The sequence below is a fragment of the Siniperca chuatsi genome, linkage group LG14 (assembly GCF_020085105.1).
Source record: "Siniperca chuatsi isolate FFG_IHB_CAS linkage group LG14, ASM2008510v1, whole genome shotgun sequence".
Lineage (NCBI taxonomy): Eukaryota > Metazoa > Chordata > Actinopteri > Centrarchiformes > Sinipercidae > Siniperca > Siniperca chuatsi.
In genome coordinates, this window is record NC_058055.1 from 4390740 (window position 1) to 4414510 (window position 23771).

The following is a 23771-nucleotide window of genomic DNA, read 5'->3' on the forward strand; positions in this document are numbered from 1 at the left end:
GAGAAATAAGAATAGAGAGCAGAATGGCAGACTAGGACAGGGCATGGTCGATTGAGAAATTACTCTCCATGGCTGTCTAGAGAGCATTATTGACCTTGGCTTAATAAACAGGTATTGTGGACAAGTAGTACCTCTCCAGTCGTTGTTGAAGCAGCGTCAGATGCTCTTTCAGCCTCCTGATCTCCTCCCTCTTGATCCTGGTTATTTCCCTGTTCCGGTCCATGTACCTAACAAAACAATGACCACAGCATAGGCTTCAGTCTTAAAGAGAAGAGGGATTCATTGTTATTTACTAGAGACAAATACTGTGGTAATATTTCTATTACCTGTCCATGTAGAGCATAGAGGGGAACTCCAGCTTGTTGTGTATCTTCTCAGGTCGTCCCAGTGCTTGGTTAAACTCAAATCTTGACAGTTCAAAGGTCAACACAGGAGGGAGTTCTGTGAACCAATGCTGAAAGAAAATTGGATGTTGATCTTGAGATTAATTTCCTTATCATGTTAGAAAATATATGGGAAATTGAGGTTTGGTGATGTACTACTCTCAGATGTCCTGAACTCTGTATATCAGGGTTCTACACATATTTTAGGGACACAGGAGGAAAATTAAGGGGCCATAACATTAAAAGAGAACAACATTAATGCTCTTATTAAAACAATCATACAGTATGTATAAAACGCAGGGGCAAACTGACTGAGATTACTTTAGAATTTTGAAACATAAGATGTACTTTGGACCTAACAAAGGACAGAGATACATTGTGCTCCACGAATGCATCACTTTTCAAACAGCATAGAGTGGTTGGGGTTTTAGCATTTTATTCAGTCTGAATCCAATATTGAATTTGCTTATTTAATCTGAATCCTTTCAAACCTCTCACTGAACCTATTTATGTTTAGCTCTCAACTTTTAAATGATAAATAAAACTCAAAAGATGCAGGTGAAATCTGTAGGTTGAGAGGACAGAAAGTTTTGCCTTGTTGTGTCGAAGTTTGTTTCCCCCTCAATTTGCGTTTCCCCTTAGCCTGAGACCAAACGTCTACCCCAGCTAGTAATTTTCTATGATGCCTCACCTCAACCCAACCTCACCCTAACCAGTTATCTCCACGACGCCTAACCATAACCATAACCTAACCCAACCGCGGAGGGCACGATTCAAGAAGAGAACAGACTTTGCCCCCAGCCATTATTTGAGACCTGGCTTTGATTTAAGACAATATGGTATTAGGGTTATACTATAATAGTGGAATAAAATGAACAGAAAGAGACAATGAAATCGTTCTTTGCAATTATTTGAATTAATCGTCAACTAACTTTTCATGATTGTGACAGCCCTAACTGATGATAGGAGAACATTTTTCTGCAAGTATATGCTTGTTTAACAGGTGTTGTGATAAATCACTCTTATTGGATTTTTACTTGCAGAGGTTTTATTGCACTTACAGTAACAAGCATAGTTGTCGTTAGCTCGAGTGATATCCTTTACTTCACCTGGGTTAATTTCTCTTCCGCAGTTTCTCTGCTCTACTGTCCGCTCTGTGTATATGTGTGTGTGTGGTGAAGGAGCTCATCCCCGCCCTCGGTCAAGCACCGACACAGAGCAGAGGAGAGGCTGCTTGTGCGACCATAAATTGCACCAAAACCATATTTTCAAACAAATTTAGAACCAGGTTTCGGGGGCATCCCTAGGTACTCAGTCACATTCCCACACTCTAATTTTCACTCGTGGTTGTGAGTGAGATGCTTGCGCTGTAGAGCCCTGTATATATTCATCTCAAATTAAATAAGCACATTGTGATGTCATCACCTAACTAATTTGTAATTTCACCCTTACCACCTCTGCTAACAGTTTTCCTGTATTCCTATATGATGTGGATGGAGTGTCACTCCTGCTCTGTCTCCAGTGCTCCCTCCCTCCCTTGTGTTGATGGCTGGTGCTTTTCCAGAGGGCTGGATGCTATACTCATCTGTGTACTGGCCTGGTAATTAGCTGCTCCCAGCTGCTGTGGGACAGCGTAGGCAGGGTTACAGCTAACCAGAGGTCAAACTCAGAATAGCACAGGTGTCACATAAGGGCAAGGAGGTCAACCCTTTGGAGAGGATCCACCACACACACCCAAATGATTTAACCTAATTGTCTTCTCTTAGGTGCTACTGATAGATGGTGACTGATAGTTGTTTTGTAAAAAGATTGAATGTATATTTCTATGGAGCACAAACTATATCTTTATATTACTTGATGCATGTGTTGCATGCATTATGTTGATGCATAAACATCAGAGGATGAAAACAAACTTTATTCATTTTATTTTGTATAACTTCTCAAACTGACCTCTTGTCCAGACCTGGCAGAGTTCTCTGCTGAGTGCAGGGACTCGATCTCACCCTCAATCATTGCTGCCTCAAGACATTCATGGAGATCCTTGAAGCCATTCACCTGCAGGGGGTACTGCCCAAACATCTCTGTGTTTTCAAATTTTTTACCTGGGGAATTACACACATACAATAGACAAACAGATGAGTACTGATAATTAATAAAAGGCCAAAATTGCTGACCTAACCGAAAGAGGGTTAGGTTTGACCTTAAGGAGGTAGTTGAGTCCCCTTTTTGTTAATCACTTAGAGCTGTGTCATCACCATGTGAGAGAGAAAGAGAGAGAGCGCATCATTTCACATACATAGGTCAAAGCAGCGCCAGGCGTGAAAGAAGAGTTAGAAAGGCAAAGAGCGTGAAAGAAAAAGCAATAACGGGCCATTTCACACTCATTTGCATCCAAGCTGATTTTCACTTGTTCAGCAGTCACTCACTCATCATTAAACAGCTGCACAGACCTCCCTGCATCAACTACTGATGAGAAGTCCAGAAAAAAAAGAGAGGAGTTGCTAGCTGACATGCAGATGAGGCATTAAGGTCATATTATGAGCAGCAGAGTCCACTGGCCCAGCTTTTGGTGGCTCTGGGCCAGTATTGTCATGCATAATAAGCGCAATGTCAATCAGCCATCAAGGTCTTCCACGATCAATGCAACCACTCTCCTCTTTTACATGGACCACGTCTCATTAAGACAAGGTCACCTTTCATTACTAGGGGCAAGGACTTGCTTGCTTTCTGGATGCTGCAATCAAACCATGCTAATGCTTTATCTCTCTGTGATTCTTTAGCTACCCCTCACCTTTTCTCTTTATTGGTTTTAATTGAACACCTAATCTCACCTTCCAGGACACCCACAGCAAGGAAGCGACCATAAAAAAGCTCCACCATGGGGTTCTTTGGCTTCTCACCCTCCCTGAAAGCAAAAAAAGGTGGTGATCTAAAACACAGGCCAAAGTTGTTTACAGGAGGCATCTCTGATTCACTTACATATAAACAATGTACATTTGACTCTACTTTAAAATGTGCTGTCCATTAACACCAACAAGCATTTGTCTACTGTATGTCCATTCTTTCAATAGTGACCTGTGGATATAAAGAGCTGTGGTTACCTGTCTTCTTCAGCCTTCATCTGGAAGGCGTCCTCCAGCCAGTCCAGCAGCTTGTGGGTGAACTCGCTCACATCCTGCTGTTGAGGAAAGCACAGTGATATATACAGAATTATCAATTACAGGATTGCCTTTGGGACATGGAGGTCACAGAGTCAAACTACAGGACTTAACTGCACCTACAAGCAAGAAAGTCCAATCAGTCAAATTAATGCCATGTCTGTCATCTGCTGATATACACTGAGCTTTGGATATGAGATGACTGGTCTTAGCGGAGAGTTCACTGATTGCTGAGCTTCAAAAGGAAGCTGCATGCCATGAGGCCACTCTCTCATAGACTTCAATGTCAGCCAGTGATTCAGGTCAATGCCTATCCAACCCGACTAATACACATAGTAGTGATGTGACTGATGAGTACAGAGGACATAAGGCTGACCTCAGTTAACCTCCGCGGAGACACTGGCTTAGTTTATGTAAGGAGAAGAACAGAACAGTTTTAAACATTTGACATGTGTACGTCACATTATAGGATATATGCACAAAACAGTTAATTACTAGTCAATATTATTTTTTTCAGAGATCAGAGGGGATGATGTGGGTTTGAGGATTAATAGTTATAGACAGGAGGGGTTAAGTGTCTTGGATTCAATAGAGCTAAGTCAGTAGAACTAATATGAAATTGAGCAGTCAAGCCTGAGGTTGAAATGACTAGGCACAACAAAGGGATAAAGGGTATTAAATATTTCTGGTATGTACAAACAGCAAAGAAGTGCTTATTTTCTATAGGACAAAAAAAGAATGAATGATATCAACACACACAGATGTTTCTACAGGAACTATTCACATTTCCTAAGTATGACGGTAACTGCCAAATTGACTGAAACATCCATGTAGTAATGAAAACTATTTTAAAAAAGGAAATGCACTAATGTACACTTTACACTATTTGTAATGAGTATATAACCCATAAGTCTCAGGAAGTATAATAAACAATTTGAATGCAACATTTCAAAATAGTAATAAGTAAGTAATAGTAAGTAATAATAGTTAGAAACATCTTTACAAAACAAAAAAGATATAGACAAAGGAATAACTAATCAATAAAACACAATTTAATAATAAATTACAAAAAGGTCTGTCTGTAAAGCTACAGTATGTTTTAAAAAGTGTATTCAAAGCCATTGTTTTGTGGTTTAGCAAGCAGCTAACATTTGCCACTTGCACATACTGACTGGAATCCTCATCTGGCCTTTGGTGTAAACACAAGGAGGGATAAATATGCGAATGGGAGAGAGGGGATAACTCCACCTACTAGCATGTAGTGCTTCACCAAATCAATCAAACCTTATTTGCATAGCACCAGCATTCATACTGGTTAGTGAAATTCAAAAAAGTGTTTTACAAATGAATGACAAGCTGATAATAAGACAGTACAAATATTTACTGCACTGAGTTCAAGTAGTAATAAACTAAAAGTTAATTGACATCTAGATTTATTTATCATCAATTACTTTTACTGGAAATGACTGTCTCTGTACTATGATAAGGCCAAAACCCATACTGAAACATTTAGAATTTATTGTTTGAGTTCTGGAAACTATTTAATTGCATGAAGACCAATTGATTAGTAAGTGATTAATAATTGTTAGGACCTCTTAAGACACTAAATTGAAAACATTTTTGAAAAAAGAGGTTGGAATTGGGTCAAGTAGGCAAGTGGACAACTTCAATGTTGTTACTACTTTCCTGAGCATCTCAGCATCTACCAGGTCAAAACAGCAATGTGAAGCCATGTGTTTCCCACTGAACATTATGGATGCTATCTGGGGTAAAATTTGCTGTCTCTTTGATTTCATCAGTAGGAGTACTGCCTAAGTACTGTACTGTACTAAGTGAATGTTATTATGCCGAACAGGTCATGGGAGAAAGAGGCTTACCTGCTGCGACTCACTGGACTTAAAGGCATCTTTCAGGATTTCCACAGCTCGTGACGGATCCACATATTTCCTCTTGGACCCCACCATAAGGGAGAAGAGGTTCCTCAGCTCCTGCATGAAGGGCAGGTTCCTGTGCTCCTGGTCAGAGTAACACAATCAACAATTTAGTGAATCAAACTTCAGTCAAAATCAGTGTTCAGAGGGAAACTGAAAATATTCCCCAATAAATGCTTTGCTACTGTTTACTGTTTGCTAAGTACTGCAGTGCCCAGCTGTTTTCGGAAATGACCGTTCTTACAGATTTACATCTTCAGTAAGAACAACTGTGTTTGGGACCACAGACAGGCTGAGGACATTGGAAAGTAGTATAAGACACACTAACACATTGTTAGTTGTGGTCTTTTCAGGGAATTTATTTACATTAACAAAAATATAAAATATCACCTGCCTTATCTTTTAAGGTAGCAATGTAGTTAAGCTTAACAGCTAAGAGGTGTTAATGTCAATTTATTTGTAAACCAGTGAAAGCATTTTGAATTTTTTTACTTTTAATGTTTAATCCCAGTGGGCTTGAATGAAGATTTACCAATTAGTTTATAGTGTTTTTGTGCTCTTATGTTTTGAATATACGATATTCTCATTTTCTCAATCAGTTGTGAGTTCTCTCATTTTTAAAAAGTTTTTTATACAAATATTTTCATAATAGGAAACACTTATGGGGTGTGTTTTGAGCTTCGGTACTAGCTATAGTGGATAAAATTTGATGTCACCTACATGCAACACCAGTAACACCACTCGCCTGACTACCAGTTCAGTAGGATTGGGGTTCGATAGCATTTTATCGAATCTGAACCCTTTCAACTCCTTTATCAAATCTCATTATAGGCTTTCATCATTCGCAATAACTAAAAGTTATAAATAACTACAACTCAGAGATTCAGTTTAGATCTGTGACCACCTGTTGTTGGGTGAGAAGCCAGAAATACTACAGTTTTTAGTGGTAGCTACTAAATTAATCAACATTAACGTGAATTAAGTTAGCCCAATTAATCTTCACAACCTGTAGCTAGAACTTGAAAATGAGATGAGTTACCTGCATGTTTTCAACATTGGTCTTTGCTAGTAACAAAAATAACAAGGACAAATAAAAGGTTTGAGAAGTAATTTGTTATCGGCAGAGCTTAACATACTTTGCTGACCAGGAACTGGATCCAAAATGGAACCGGCTCTCGGAACCCAACCCTACAATTCTGTAATTTGATTTAAAACCACATGACCATATACAAATCTCATTCATGGCTACAAAGGATTTTGTGATGGAAAAGATGAAGAAGATTTCAGGAGACTCTGGATGTCTTACACAGCAATGTTTAATGAGGCTCGGCCGAGAAGACAGTGATATCAGCAGTACAAGGTGAAACCAATGCAGTGCCGAAACTGAGTCTGAAGATCTCTTCCTGTTCCACAATATTTATCCATTTACTGGCCATATAGTGTCTACCGTGTTTCCCTTACAAGGTTAGGAACCTTTAGCCTAAACATGTGTGCTTCTCCTATTGGAGGATAAACAGTAAATCTCACCTACGGTCATACTTGAGTTAACGGGGCATCAGTAATGCAGTCCTCAGGCAAATACTCTAGTGTCTCTGTCAGGAAAAAGGCAAGAGCTGCTATCAGTGACCTTGGGGTGGCCTAAGTAACGTCCCTGCCTGTAAGCGAGATGTTTTCCTACCTAGCCTGAACCGGCAAGAGACAGTATAGTGAACTATGGCAGAGAACATACAGAGGACAGTTCCTTTGTAGGATTGTAAGTGACTCCTAAGTGACTATAGCCATGTTTCTGTCTCTTATCTGTTGACCATATCTCTACATATGAGGCCTAGGGGAAATAGCTTACAGGTGTGGCTCTTACACATGTAACATAAGAAATTCCATGACAGATTTATGTGTAAATATGCTTTTTTTCCCCCCATACTTCCTCTATTTAAATATACTTTAGAGTCATTTGAGTACCATAGAAGGCCATCGACTGAAATGTGTCACTTTTAACAACAAAGTAGTTGTAAATCCATGTTTTTCTGTAGTCTTCACCTTTAAGTTGTGCAATATCACCATATGTCAATATATACAACTTAGAGAGATTATGTCAGTGAGAGACAGCTGTAACATGACTTAGCAGTGCATAATAACAACACACTTATTTTTCTGTGCTAGTGAGTCAGGGATGCTGATGTAAAGATTAGATTCTAAGCTCCAGCAGTCTCATACTGCTAAAGTAAAAGGTCAGTGATTAGGACCGAGAGAACTGATATAAAGAGATGACTGCCCCAAACCACGCTTTCACAGCAGAGGCTTAGACCAGATTAGCAACAGGCTGCTAACCCTATAGTGAGCACTCTGTAGGGAAAATATGGACAAACAAAAACATGCTGAGAACTATTCTGCCAATGCAGTGGTTACTGTGGCTAGACAAATCTGATTATCTCAAATTTGAAACACTCCAGGAATAATCAAAACACACTCTCTGCATATTCATTTCTGTCCTGGTGGAGAAATATAGAGGTTTTATCAAACATTTCACACTAGCAGTGAGTTACGTGAACTATCAGGGGCAAAATGCTAAGCTGCTGTGGTCTTAGGGCAAGATCACACAGTTGCTGACTGGTGGCTCACAGCTCCATGAGGGTCAAACCCTCTGAGCTAAAGCACTGCTAGCTGTGATAGGCTACAGAAGGACAGCTATGATATAAACAGAGCTGGTGTGAGATTGCACACACACAGGCAACTGAAATAAAAAGCATTAAAAGACATCACACACTGACTTTGTTATTGCTGTTTCATTTTCCTCTGTCAAGAACCTGGGAAGAAAGGTGGGGTCTTTACCTTCTGGTTGCGAGGCAGGTCGTGGACTCTGGCTGGCGGTGAGTAGTTGAGCACTAGCCTCTGGAACTCCAGCAGGTTGAACAGAGACTTGAGGGATAAAGACATGTTAGTAACATCCAATGATAAGACAGCCTTGGTCCACATACATCGTTTCATGTCAGAGAGCAACCATGATTAAATGCAGTGAAAAATCTAGTGTTGTCTAAATGTACAGAGGCCTTGCTCACCAACAAGCATAACATGCCTTGAGACTAGGGATGCTCAGATCGATCTGGATTAATGCTTTCTAGTTGCTGATTGCGGTAGCTGATCGAGGACGCACATTGTATTTGTTTACTAGCGGATCTTGACCTCTTCAATATGGTGACCGTGCAGACGTATAGCTACAACATAGAGCAGGCTCTTTTCCAGTCAAGATAGCGCGAAGCTAACAAAAACAGCAATTTATTCATCTCGTATTGTGTCTAACTGTACTGGATCATAACATATTGGGTATGGAATTAATCTGCAGATGCTCCGGTCCTGGTGGACGCCGGAAGTAAGGGTTGCCGTCAGGCTGAAGAAGGAGTCCTATCGGGCCTTGTTGGCTCGTGGGACTCCCGAGGCAGCTGACAGGTACCGGCAGGCTAAGCGTGCTGCAGCCCGTGCGGTCACAGAGGCAAAAACTCAGGACTGGGAGAGGTTCGGAGAGGCCATGGAGGAGGACTATCGGTCGGCCTCAAAGAAATTCTGGCAAACCGTCCGACGGCTCAGGAGGGGGAAGCAGTGCTTCACCAACACCTTGTGCGGTGCGGGTGGAGAGCTGTTGACCTCGACTGGGGATGTTGTCGGACGGTGGAAGGAATACTTTGAGGATCTCCTCAATCCCGCTGTCACGCGTCTTCCGAAGAGGAAGCGGAGGCTGGGGACCCGGAGGCGGACTCATCCATCACCCTGGCCGAAGTCACTGAGGTTGTTGGCAAGCTCCTGGTGGCAAGGCTTCCGGGGTGGATGAGATCCGTCCTGAGTATCTTAAGTCTCTGGATGTTGTGGGACTGTCTTGGCTGACACGTCTCTGCAACATCGCGTGGCGTGATCTGGGACAGTGCCTCTGGACTGGCAGACCGGGGTGGTGGTCCCTCTGTATAAGAAGGGGGACCGGAGGGTGTGTTCCAATCACAGAGGGATCACACTTCTCAGCCTCCCGGTAAGGTCTATTCCAGGGTACTGGAGAGGAGAATTCGATCCGATAGTCGAACCTCGGATTCAGGAGGAGCAGAGTGGTTTTCGTCCCGGTCGTGGAACACTGGACCAGCTCTATACTCTCCATCGGGTGCTCGAGGGTTCATGGGAGTTTGCCCAACCAGTCCACATGTGCTTTGTGGATCTGGAGAAGGCATTCGACCGTGTGCCCCGGGCGCTTTGTGGGGAGTGCTCTGGGAGTATGGGGTCCGGGGCCCTTTGCTAAGGGCTGTCCGGTCCCTGTATAACGGAGCAGGAGCTGTGTTCGCATTGCCGGCAGTAAGTCAGACCTGTTCCCGGTGCATGTTGGACTCCGCCAGGGCTGCCCTTTGTCACCGGTTCTGTTCATAATTTATATGGACAGAATTTCTAGGCGCAGTCAGGGGGCGGAGGGTGTCCGGTTTGGGAACCACAGGATCTCATCTCTGCTGTTTGCAGATGATGTCGTTCTGATGGCTTCTTCAAACCAGGACCTGCAGCATGCACTGGGACGGTTTGCAGCCGAGTGTGAAGCAGCTGGGATGAGAATCAGCTCTTCCAAATCTGAGGCCATGGTTCTTGACCGGAAAAAGGTGGTTTGCTCTCTTCGCGTGGGTGGGGAGTCCTTGCCCCAAGTGGAGGAGTTTAAGTATCTCGGGGTCTTGTTCACGAGTGAGGGACGGATGGAGCGTGAGATTGACAGGCGGATCGGTGCAGCGTCTGCAGTGATGCGGGCGCTGTATCGGACCGTTGTGGTAAAGAAGGAGCTGAGTCGAAAGACAAAGCTCTCGATTTATCGGGTCATCCACGCTCCTGCCCTCACCTATGGTCATGAGCTTTGGGTAGTGACCGAAAGGACAAGATCGCGGATACAAGCGGCCGAAATGGGCTTCCTCCGCCGAGTGGCTGGGCGCTCCCTTAGAGATAGGGTGAGGAGCTCAGTCACACGGGGAGCTCGAGTAGAGCCGCTGCTCCTCCACGTCGAGAGGAGCCAGCTGAGGTGGCTAGGGCATCTGATCCGGATGCCTCCTGGACGCCTCCCTCGGGAGGTGTTCTGGGCATGTCCCACCGGGAGGCGGCCCGGGAAGACCCAGGACACGCTGGAGGGACTATGTCTCTCGGCTGGCCTGGGAACGCCTCGGGATCCCCCCGGAGGAGCTGGAGGAAGTGTCTGGGGCGAAGGAAGTCTGGGAGTCTCTGCTTAGACTGCTGCCCCCGCGACCCGGCCCCGGATAAGCGGAAGAAGATGGATGGATGGATGGATGGATGCTCCGGTTCAAGTTGAGACCAAATGTTTCAATGGATGTCAGTTTTTGAGCCACAACAAAGGCCAAAATGTGGCCTATGACAGACTAGGTAAGCCTTGTTTTTAGCAGTTGTTGATTGCTTGCTGCTGGTTAGGAGGAGTGAGGAGTCAGCAGTTGGTATAAAACAGAGCAGTCAAAAGCCAATTGCTATAAAAAGATCAATTTCCAGCCATGCTGGATTGAATTTACACTTCGCTGGCATATTTAGTGTTCGGTAACAGGCGCATCAAGGCGAGGAAGAAAGGAGAGGGAGAGCCGTTGAGTCAGAGAGGGAGAGATGGTGACGCATCAGAATAAAAATTTTTAAAAAATTTTTAAAAATAAAAAAGGAACAGCTGAGCAATTTCTAATTCTGAGCAATTTAATTATAATGACTTGATGAACAAAACTTTGGTCAAAATATAAGACAGCGTTATGTGGTTCACGCATTATGGAATGTTTTACATAATCAGGCAAAATCACATTTACTTGCCAGAATATCAAACTCAGTTTGGTGTGATTTTGTTACATGTAACAAAAACTGCATACATTGGGGCCCAGGATGTTTAACTTTTCACACCAGTGACAATAACAAGAACCATTTACACTCACTTCTTTAATGTCGTGATGTTTAATTTCTGTTTTGTATGTGAAAGTGAACATAAAAGTTGTTAAGATTTGGATATCTTGTTAGGAAAAGAGAGCTGTTACTCCTGTTCTTGTACCAAGTGCAGTGGGGTCAGGTTCAAGCATGGCCTTCTTCTCAAGGGTGGGGGTTACATTACACACAGGAGCCAGGCGCCATGTGATGGTGTATCCAGTGTTCATCTGGCATATTTCAGATCAGGTCACATTCTACCACTGACTCCACCAGCATACAGAAAACTAAGCCTTTGTGACAGCTGGCCTAAAATCTTCAAACATTTCCAGTATTTTCCAGCATATAAACATTTAGATGACTCTCCACTTATCCACTACTACTGAGGATGACTGCACCGGATTAAAGCGTTGATTTTCTGCATCATTACAATTACAAGAGCCAAACAGGAACACACACAAGAAATGCAAAAGTAAAGTAGCAAAAAGTAAAGCTGACAAACAAGAGGAATTTTAGAGCACAATCAGAAAAAAAGTCTATAAGAAAGCTCTTAAGAAAAGGGTTCAATTTAATTTGTGTAATTTTCTCGAATTTCAGACAATGCCTTTGGACCATCAGTGTGTATGTGTGTGTGCCCACCTGTATGACAGCACTGAACCAGCAGGTATTGCCAACATTTTTTAGCCCCACAGGGGAGTTGTCTATCCTCTTCCTGTCATGCGGGTTGGGTGAATCGCTCCATACTTCTGTGTGGGTACGTTTCAGACTTGCCTTGTTCTCTGCTATGCTGGCCTCCAAAACTCTAAAAAATAAAAACAACAAGAAAAACACAAACAAATTCAATTAAAAAGGATAATAACTTATTTTTCCCCTACCCAATGATCTCAGCACTGCTAGATCTATCTCCCCAGTACCTTTGAAAAGGTCCAGTTGAACCCACTGGGGGTAGAGGGATTAACCTGCTTTATGTACAATTCAACTTCTTAAGATTTTTTTATGTTCATTTCACAGTAGGGGGTGCAGATTAGTTTTCCTGGACGGCTTGTCACTCACCGGCTCCCCCGTTGCAGTTTATCCTGCACTGTATCTCCTAAGTGAAGTGCTATTTTCAAACTTCTTTCATCTCATTCTTCATCTTGTACAAAAATACAAAGCTGCGTCACAATGCTCCCCTCCTGATTGAAGTTACATCCTTCTATTGAAATACACAGTTCAAAAGCATTTCTCCAAAGCGACATGTCTCTGTATAAACTTCGACATAGTTAGCCGTTAGAGGGGCTTATCTCATTGCGGCTCCTTAGTATTGTGCTTCAGTCAAGTCATATCATACTTGATATTAACGGTTGTGATTTAAAATGTAATGTTCATAAGGCTTTTATTCTCCTTTATCAGGACATAATAAATTAATCACATTTATTACAAGGTAGGTGACCATTAGCAATACCTTGGACGGTGGATGAAAGCAAAAAATATGACTCCTAAAAGGGGTTAAAGTGGTGATTTTTCAAATTTTTCATTCCTATATTATTCCTCTGAAATGTGCCCTTGTTCAAATGACATTAAACCTCAAACCTAGTCTGGGAATGTCCAAAATATTGAAGACCCAAATTTAAAATTCTTTCATGACTGTTGGAAAGCTTGTTTAACACAGTTTACTTATCTCTTTGACAGAAATGATGTGCTGCTACATGTAACTATTATATGGAAACTGTGTGTGATCTGATCTGACCTTGTTATATTTAATACAATTAGGGATGTTTCGATCAAGTTTTTTGGCCCTGATCCAAGTCCTTCAATATTGGGTATCTGCCAGTACCCCATGAACAGTCTTGAGTACAGGTGTGGCAGAGTACAGACGCCGGCTACAGAGAGCGCATAAACCCGACGACAGCCACGTTTAATGTTGCCATCATGTTACTCACTGAACGTTAAAGAGCGACAAAAATGAGAAGCTGCTGCTGGAATGTTTTGTACACGGCTCTTTGCTAATAGGAGAGAGGAGAGATTACAGATTCCTTAGCGTCAGAGTTTAGCGAATCTGTGTATTTTTGCAGACCCGGGTGTCACAAAAGAGTCAATCACTGGTGCGACCAAATCATTTTTACCTTTCACACACTCTAATTTTCACTCACATGGAGAGAACTGCTCGCAGTGTAGAGCTCGGCTGTCATTAAGGAGAGCAGCGCAGCAACACTAGCAGGCTGAGGTGAGCAAAACACAGTAGAGTTCAGTAAAGAAAGGATCGGATTTTGATCGGCTTTATTTTAGTCGACACCGACCCATTCAAATATGCCCGGATCGGCCTTGATACAGATCCTTAGGATCAGCTCGGGACATCCCTGATTATAAAAGGGGTCTTGCCCCCCCCCCTACAGATCAACAATACAGCACTGCAAAACACAAATGTATGCAGGATATATTTTCATCACAGCCTGGGCAAAGATGGAGACAATGTAGGTGCTAAGTGCGGATATTCATCCAGGGCTTGGTGCAAACTGTTTTTTAACTGTTTGGTCAGCTGTTGAGTGCAGAATTTCTTGGCATATTTGTTGTCAGTCAGTAATGCTGTTGAGCCCACCTGCTGATGGCCTGCTCCTCATCAGTGATGCCGGTCTCCCTGAACGCCCGGTTGGACTCCTCCAGGCTGAGGGCGATAGCCCTCTGCAGGTCATCTTTATCGTCTCCAGTCAGGTCAATAACATCTGCACACACAGACACACAGACACACAGACACACAGACGGTAATTTGGTTTGCAGTAACACCAATTTTACCTTCATGGTTTATACTCTATACAGTTTAGGGAAGCATTCAAAACCCTTTAGTTTTTTTCACATTTTCTTTAAGGAACTACTGTTAATTACGTATGATGTTTGTTGCTATCACAGTATATACAATAATCCATATTGACAAAGCTAAAACATGGTTGGGGAATTGATTACTTAAATTGAGATCTTCTCTTATAAAACTGTAAACCGAGCTTGTGTTTCCCTTTCTTTTAATCATCCCTGTGAGGTCTCTGGAACTTCTGTGGTAAAAGTTTAAGTAAGCTGCTCACTTGTGTCTGCCTGGCTGCCCACACTGATATATCTGTCGCTGGCCACCTGGGACGTCTGATAGTAGGTTGTCTCATCTTGCTGAGGAACCTTGGCGTTCTTCTCTGTCAGAAATGCCACAGCCTCGGCCAGGTCTCCATTGCTCACCTGAAGCATCAATGTTTGTTAAGGCTTATGTCAGCTGGGTATGAACACAGGAAAATAATTAGCAAGGACACTCTAGAACATAGATAACTCATGCCAACAATAGTTGAGGAATACAACGGCTCATCTAAAAAAGAAGATCGACAAAGTGGAAGCAAAAACTATATTTGGTGTTTATCTAATGTAAAACTGTGTAATTGTATGGTTTATAACCGATGATCAGAGATCAACCTGTGCCAGCAGTTTCATATGAATGCATCAATCATGGGTTTGAGGTAGAAAAGCTTCCCACCTGTCTCTTACATGAAATGGGTCTTACAGGGAATATATGATGATGCTTCTGTAAGAGCGGAGGGTCTGCCTTAGGTAATATCTGAATGTGTGTGTGTGTGTGAGTATTTGAAAGAGAGACAAAGACAAACAGCAAGAGAACAGATGGATGACAAATTAAAGGAAAAACCAACATGAAGCATCTTAGTATGGAGTCAGGCCACCACGAGCCTCCAGAACAGCTTCAGGGCTCGTTGCCAAGTCTGTGGAACTCTATTGGAGGGATGAACATCATTCCACCACATGATATTCCCTCATTTAAAGAAAAACAAACAGAGATGGTGGTCCAAAATCTTCCATAGGTGTGAAACTGGGTTGAGATCTGGTGACTGTAAAGTCTGTATCATTTAATTCACATCATTTTCATCCTTACCAAACCATTCAGTGAGCATTGGTGCACGGAAGCACCTGCATTTGATTTGTTTCGCCATTCTTTTATTTAGGTTTTTCCTTTAATCCCCCATCTGTTTATGTATCAGTTCTGATATTAGGGTTTGCAATTACAGCTGCAACTATAAGTTGATTAATCGATTAGTTGTCAACTCTAAAATTAATCGCCAACTATTTTGATAATGGATTCATCGTTTTGAGTCATATTTACAGAAATGTCCAAATTCTCTGATTTCAGCTTCTCTAAATGTGAATATTTTCTGGTTTCTTTAGTCCTCTCTGATGGTAAACTGAATATCTTTGGTTTGTGGGCAAAACGAGACATTTGAGGACGTCACCTTGGGCTTTGGGAAACAGAAACCATTTTATGGACCAAACAACAAATTGATTAATGATCGAGAGATTACTTGATAATGAAAGTCAATCAATAGTCGCAGCCCTATTTGCAATGCATGTGTTTCATGACGTACCTGCAGTGCCTGCTGAAGCAGCTGAACGTCTGTGGTGCCCGTGACCTCCCTCAACTGGTTTAGTAGCGTCTGCTGGTGCTATTGAAGGGAAAAGTATAGAGGATACAAGGCAGTTCAGAGCAGAACATAATGACAGAGATGGAGCAAGAGTTTAGACCATGTTCTAAAAACAAACAAACAAAAAAAAAAAAAAACCACAATGCCAAGGAACCACAACTGTAAAGGCAAAAAGACACCGAATGGTGTACATCAAAACAGCCGCCCCTAATATTTTCTACGTACAACCCCCCACACCGGTGGTGGCTGGGCACGCGCCGGCGCTTGTGGACATATCCAATATGAACTTCATGCCATTGTCCTATTTTCAGTGTTGTCGCCCTTGAACAACCGCTTTTTTCCATGAAAAAAAATCTGTTTTGTATGTGTGTGTAGATCATTGACTATATATATATATACACTGTATATAATACAAACATATACAGTCTATGGTATAGATCGATGGATGAGCAGGGACGGTTGTTGACACGCTGCACAGCTTGGGGCGTCACTTGATGCGCGTCCTATGCCACGCTGCAGCGGCAGTGCGTTTCCCACTTAAGGGTGAAGAAAGCCAACCTTTCAACTAAATCAACAACAAACTTACTCATAAGGCTAATACACACTCAGAGTGACAGCCAGGTGAATAAAGAAAGGTACAGTAAAATCACTATCTCTATCTAAGGCTACATGGGAAGCTTCAGTATTTTCTTTGTTTTATTAAGAATTATTATTATTATTATCATCATCATTATCATCATCAATTTATTTTGAATATTAAAAGTGGCATGCTGCATCACAGGCCTTGGTCATGATTACTTGTGGTAATTAGAGCTGCATAATTAATCGAAATATTATTGAAATATGTCCAAGTGCAATATCCAAATCGTAGAAGCTGCAATTTTTTGATAAAAAGGTCAAATGTGTGACAAAACAGCATTGTAATGAAGTGCTGCAGAGATGCCCTGGCGTAAAAATCTTGTTCTGCAGATGTAAGAAAACTTGTTTGCTTGGTACAGACCCCAACAAATGTCACATCATCGTGATTTTAATAGTTTTTTCAGTGAAAATGGAAATTGTGATGCAAAACTGATCATTCCCACTAATTGTGAATCATATCGCAATCATAATATCTGTCAAAATAATTGCAATATTTTTTTTTACCATATCGTGCAGCCCTACGTGGTATGCACAGTGCTGTTAACCATTCTGTATGGAGGGTCAGCTGCTCTAAACATCTATACATATGGAACCAATATTGTGGGGATGCACAAATAATGTTGCACCAACATTGTCAGTTGATAATTCTTGATCAAGTAGAAAAACAACAGTGTTTAACTAAACATTGATAACCATTAATATCCATAGTCATGGCAAAGTCACATTCTATAGAACCAACATTTGACTGCATCTGGCTCAACACCATCCAGAGGTAAAAGCTGAAAGGGAAAAAAGAAGGCACCCTGGTGCTTCACCCTCTACATAGACTTGGAAACTCTGACCTGTATTAAGCATCAGTATCAACTGCATTAAAAGTAACCATTAATTACAAAACAATCCTAATGTCAAATCACAATGGTATAAATTCTAATGTGAACATATCCAGTATGAACTTGAAGAACCGATACAGTATCTAATCGGATGGGTCAATTCCTGTCCCTACTAATGAGTTCACCAAAGTCTGATGACCTGCTGATGTCAAACCCAGCTGCACTGCATTGCCTTACCACAGACACCTAACCTGCAATGCACGGCTTGAATAAATACACTATATATAATGGGGAGTGCACTTAGTGTCAGCGTCCATGGCAGAAGTCTTAAGTCTTGAGTGAGAGGAACACAGACTTCTTTGTGACTGCTTTCACAGGTGCAGCAGGCAACAAATAAGAGTGTCAGTTCGAAAGGATCTTCACTGGTTTCGGAATAACTGCTGCACCTTATTTTAGCTTTTATACCTATATCCACTTTGTACTTCATTTATATTACCTCTATTATGGCATATTATATTTTGATTTGCTTAGTACTTCTATTCCTTCTATTCTCAAGTGTGCATTGATGTGATAGTGAGCAGCTGTAACGAAAGAGTTTCCTCTCGGGGATCAATAAAGTATTTCTGATTCTGAAGTTGTTTTCACACACCATAGATTGATTGGACAAAACACATCCACGGCAACTGTACACTATCTACATCACTGACATTTTTAAACACTTTTAACAGGGTCCGAAATTAACACCCGCCAAGCGCCAAATGCGGGTAGATTTTCCGTTTGGCGAGTAAATCTCTGAAGGCTATCTGCCACACTGGCGGGTAAATGTTTGTACCAAGATAGTCATGTAATAACAAACTGTGCTGAGAGTCTCTAATGCATTTTGGTGTCATTTACGGGCACACTGCTTCTGTCCACTGCTGTCTGTGTTGGAGTTTTACACACACACACACACACACCCATATGTGTGCGCGTTTAAACAGTGCCACAAAACTGACCATCTCAAGCGCTCCAAGTTTTGCGGCACTGTTTACCGTACTGGACATCAGATACTCCGCTAAACTATCACTTGCCGCCGGTCTGCTGCTGCAACCCGGTCTCACGCCCAAGCATGTAATACACAAGCCGGTCCACCGTGGCATTGTCACGTTTTCAACATGTTCTCATTCCGCGGTCAAATTAACAATAATAAATATAGATGTCTGGTTGGACTTTCAAAATAAAGCTTGCTGAGAAACATTTCAAGTGACGGTCACAGTGTGGTTAGGTTTAGGAAAAGATCATGGTTTGAGTTAGAAACTACTTCCTTAAAACAATCCACATTGGTTTATCATGGGCAATGAACCCCAGTCTCCTGTGTGAAAGTCCTGTTTGATCCCTATGTACATTTAATAGCACATTTTGAGATCAAGACTTGTTGAGTTGTATTCAGGCTTGAATTGAGTAACCTTTGATCAATAAATTAAAATAATTTTGCTTCAAATTTTTGTTTGTATTCAACTTAACTTATTATCTCAATGAAATGTACTGAAAAAATGTATGTAAAAAGGCAATTTATAATTTTGGCCTGTAAAAAATATACAGTGGATTTTTGCATCTACCAGTCCCCTTGGCCGGTGGATCAAAAAGTCAATTTCGTTGCTACGGTTACTACACAAAAGGCAATGAAAACCAGTCATGCTTGGGAGCATGACATGCCATAAAGCACCAACACCAAACAAATAATGCAGGCTTTCATCCAACATGTGTTTTGTGCTGTGCTCTTGTGCAGTGTATGGATCTGCACTATGAATGTAAAATGATAAGGTGAACAAATCTGGACTGCACTTTAATTAAACATCAGATATCACAACTCACCAAAAGTACTCAACTGTCAAAGAAAATGGCCTCAGATCTGGGAAAAGAACTCTCTAATCGGCCTAAGTGTGAACATGGCTTGATACCAAATTGCCACATACACATTTTGCTTACAGTGATGTCAAATGAATCCCCTTCATTACCTCCAACCACATTCTGCAACACATTACTTGCTGTCAGGGTTACAACTTAACAGTGTAGTGATTTGGAAATTACACGTCTGTGTTCAAACCCTAAAATGCGAGTTGGCTGGCAGTGGGGGAAAGTGGGTAAACACAGCTGATGCACATAAGATATGATATCAAATGTATAAAATTTTAATTTTTATTATTTCTTTTACAATTTTGATGTAAAAAAACAGTTGTCAGAACAAACAGCAAACTTTGGAGTGCACAACCCTGCACAAAATGACATCATACATGCACAATAAAAAGTATAGAGTTTAATTTCAGGTAGGCAAAAATCTAATTTGGGAGGACTTTGTTTTAAAACAGAAAAGGTGTTGATCACAAAGGATGTTTGTCTTACCCCTTTTGGCCGGCACACCCTTAACAATATATCTGAATAACTGTAGGTTTAATAAATGAAAGTTATATAGAACCGTCAGTCATGCACCCAAAACGATGTGCACTGCAAGTATTTTCAGATTATTGTGTGCCTTGGAAAGAAATTGGAGTCTCTAATTTTTTTGTGATTAAAAATGTATGTGCAGTGCTACAATATTTAATATATACAGTAGATTAACTCATTATAAATTCAGAAGTAACACACTGGACGGAAACCAATCAAAATGATTTTCCATTAATTATTTGAAGATACTAGCTCAGAGGGACTACTATTAAACTGATCTCTAGTAAATGTGAATTTAAAAAAAAACAAATTAACTTCTTGAAGAATATTTATCATCATCACAACAAACTAAGTACTGGAACGGAGCACTGACAACTCAGTTAAAGACATCAGAACAGCATCTGTCCTACTGTAGTATTCTGAAGTAAGGCACTTAATTCTTCCAGCCCTGGGAAAGCTGTTCTGTACCTGGTTTTAGACCTGACTCCCAACGCTGCTATCAGCTACATGATTTTCTGTGAGCTTTTGAAAGCAAAAGTGCTTTATTTAACCCCATGGGCAAATGTTTTCACAGTGTCACTGGAGAAAGTGAAAAGAAAGTTCATGCCTTTGTTGAGTAACAGCATACAAATAATGTACTAAACCCAATTTGTCTGTGACCATGCTCACGGTTTACTAGACAAGAACACACAACTCAGCAGTGAGCTTAATATTCATGTAGCATGTTAGGTCACAGCAATAGACTGGTAGATGACAATATGACGCTGTTCTCTACCAACCTTATAGAGGAAGTGCTACTCTGACTTATCTGACATGTCACTGTAGAGAATGACAAATATTACAGTGGAAGCCTGACAATCAGGACTGACTTACAAGAAATACAAACTACAAACTATCATGATACATTAATACAGGGCCTCGTTGGCACTCTTCTTTCAGGACTTCAAAGGGTTTTGATCAATATTTGTAACACAGCTTTTCCCAAAGGCTCCAATTACAGCAGGTCAGTATTGTTATGATGGCTGCCTGTGTTTGCAGTGGGGAGATCCTAAAGAGCTCCATTACTAAAGGAATTCATTGCACTGCAATGTTTCAACCACTGGAGACAAGTAAACATGAAGATGACAGTGTGTTTTGGTGACTGTCAGAGACTGATGGATACAGGTTTTTTGGCAGGGAGGATGGCAGGGTCAGTGAAGTGTGAGGGAAGTTACACCTGTGATAGATTTGGGCCAAGTCAACCACAAGAGCAGTTACTCAGACACACACACATAATTCTCATCTCCATGTGACATGTCTGGCATGGCTGTTAGTCACACTGGTCACCAGCCATTAAGAGGCAGCTTGTAAATAACACCACAGAATAATCTGCATGGCACAGGGAACAACTTTGAGGCTTTACAGCAGGTTACAGACTGGGGCATTCCCAGTGAATCTACTATCAGGTTATCACGGCTGCTTTGTATGTGCATGTGAAGGAGTTGCAAACAAAAACAAATTGCACAGACAAGATCAGAAGTCCTTCAACATGACCCCATCTCACTACACAAAAACCTGCACCACACCCTGCTCTCATGAAACACGCTAATGATGGACCACAACTGTAATAACAATAACTCAATCCCAACACACACTCATGCATTGTCAAAACAAAAACAGACCTGAACAGCTTTGTATGCTGACTACTATAAAACTGGTTCGTATAAAAGCTAAGAAAGGGTGTTTCTTTATTTACAAATGTGACATCATGTATAGTGGACTAAACTTACTCTAAAAGTATTAGACAATTTAAGCCTGTCTTTACAGTCATTGTTGTTAATCATGGTTGCATTTCAGCCCCTGAAAAGGTCAGACTGCATAATAGGGTTTGTGTTACACTGCTACTTTTACGTTTGAGTCATCAACATATTAAGTATTTATTTTTTGGCAATGCTTATTCCCTCACACTGCTTGCTTATGTTTGTTAGGTAAGTGAGCTATGTCAGATTTGGTTTAACATAGTAGGCCTATGCTGCAGAGCCGAACTACTGCCTTTCATGCAGTGTGGTAAAACATGATTGCGATTACGTAACTCTTACGCAAAATAATTATTTATTTTCATTTGGACTAGCAGAGCAAACATCTAGCATACGTTTTAGCAACATCAGTAAAGTGGTTACATAACTAACTAGAGCTATGCAGGGCATGGTGGTCACAAAGTAAATCCCATAACTATGAGCCTAAGCAACGGAATCAACCCTTAATGCAATTTCGTAAACACAGTTAGATCAAATGTAACCTAATCATGTGCCTTCTCCGTTATTAACCATCACACACTTGGCTTGCTATCTGGCTAACGTTACTCAATCTCCGCCAAGCATCAATGCTCGGCTGTGATTCTACCTTCGCTGCTGGCTATGCTTTGTAAACAAAGCTATCAGATACCGTAGATATGTGATGAGTAACCTAGGAAACATTTGCACACATAAACACGGAGTATCCACTTCTCCAAACCTTATCCTTGGTGGTAACCTATGGTTACATCATGAAATGTCTTCAGCAAAGCGCCTGGTGAAAATAAAAGATGTACTGACCCAATACTATGAGGACACTAACGTTAAATCTGTCACTGCCACTTGGCCTTGTTTATTTCAATTGACGACACAGTTAGCTTTGAATGCTAACATTGCCATGGGAAGTATCGTCCGTATCAATGCATGTGAACCGCTAGCGAACGATAACTTTGCGTTACACAACTTACACAAACAACGGCAAGGTTTAACCTAACTTAACTTTACGTGGTACTGTTAGCTAGCGTTGGCTAACGTTAACAGCTAGCAAAATGTTGGATAACGCCTTGCGCTAGGATAACGTCAGGCCTAACTTAGACAAATTTACTCGCGATTTACAAACGGGTCCTTACCAACGGATGGGTGGTAACCCTAATAATAGACAATTCAAGATTAACCTAATTGACCAAGGAGCTGGCTAGCCGACTCTGCAAGTACTTTGTGCCCTAAAACTATGTAGCTAAACAGTTAGCTTAGGCTAAAGTTAGCTAGCCACCAAGTTCGCTTCTGTAAGCTTACCTTCTGAGAATGCTGCTGGAGGACATTCTGCTCCACGGTCATGGCGGGTTCAGAAATAAATGTGATTAAATTCAAACCAGGAGTAGCAAAACGCACTGGATACTTTTCACTAAAGCGAATTAAAACACGGAGCTACGATGTCTCCTCCTTAATCAGCGACATAATGGGTGCCATGGCAGAGTGACTAGCGCAGGTCGACAGCAGGCATGAAAACATTGCTCTGCCCTGCTAAAAATCTGGGCTCGATTACTCACGTCTGTCTGAATTGCATTACGTCACGGGTCAGGCTTTTGGAAATCATGGATAAAAAATAAGAATAACAAGATTTTGACCCGATATTTGTGATTTTATTATTTACAACATCCTTCCTGGATTTGTGTTACGTTATGAACATGTGCTGTTTGATCTTCATGACCTTAACATGAACACGTCTAAACATTACTATCTTATAAACCTGAGAATTATTTTTGGCAAAAAATCACATTCCATTTTAAAGGAAACCCAACAGTTGCAAATGCAAACAATTTTATTTAGGATAATATGAAAGAGATAACAAGCAAATGTAGGCCTTATGTAGTACCTTTAATATTTTGTGTAATTTTTTGTACTTTTATTATTTGACTCTGTTTGTGATCCCTTAGCGTTTCTGTTCTGAATAAGTATGCAGCACCCATTTAAAATGGGTACTGCATACTTATTTAAACCATGCATGCAATAGTTTTCCAGCTATGGATATATGCTGTTTTGGTATATTTGAGTGTAATGGGAACAATGAGAATCAAACACATTCAGTCAATTTTATGTCTAAGTCCCATAAACCTAAGTGCATGCAGATATAATCCTAATATTCTATAAAGACACTGAACAAGGCTTTATGAGTACTGCTTTACATTCTACAGACAAGACATTTGTGAAAGGTGTATTAAAAAAATAATATTAAATATTTTGGCTAATATAAATATTTACATTACATAAATATT

At 41.1% G+C, this 23771-nt stretch overlaps 1 protein-coding gene across 8 annotated transcripts in view; it reads right to left on the minus strand.

The window, feature by feature from the left end:
• Window positions 1–23042, minus strand: part of usp25 (ubiquitin specific peptidase 25) — a 39394-nt gene extending 16352 nt beyond the window's left edge. For 4 of the 8 annotated variants that reach the window (XM_044222506.1, XM_044222505.1, XM_044222504.1 and 1 more), the window contains exons 1-12: window positions 22792–23041; window positions 15774–15851; window positions 14442–14586; window positions 13964–14087; window positions 12025–12187; window positions 8302–8388; window positions 5419–5556; window positions 3485–3561; window positions 3215–3288; window positions 2334–2485; window positions 327–454; window positions 132–227 (exon numbers count right to left, since the gene is read on the minus strand). In XM_044222506.1, the coding sequence (XP_044078441.1) occupies window positions 132–227; window positions 327–454; window positions 2334–2485; window positions 3215–3288; window positions 3485–3561; window positions 5419–5556; window positions 8302–8388; window positions 12025–12187; window positions 13964–14087; window positions 14442–14586; window positions 15774–15851; window positions 22792–22833 (1304 nt within the window). In that variant the 5' untranslated portion in view covers window positions 22834–23041. Of the gene's footprint in view, window positions 1–131; window positions 228–326; window positions 455–2333; window positions 2486–3214; window positions 3289–3484; window positions 3562–5418; window positions 5557–6999; window positions 7050–8301; window positions 8389–12024; window positions 12188–13963; window positions 14088–14441; window positions 14587–15773; window positions 15852–22791 lie in introns of those variants that run through there. The other 4 variants (XM_044222503.1, XM_044222508.1, XM_044222507.1 and 1 more) reach the window with 4 other exon arrangements.
• Between the last annotated feature and the right edge of the window lie 729 nt (window positions 23043–23771).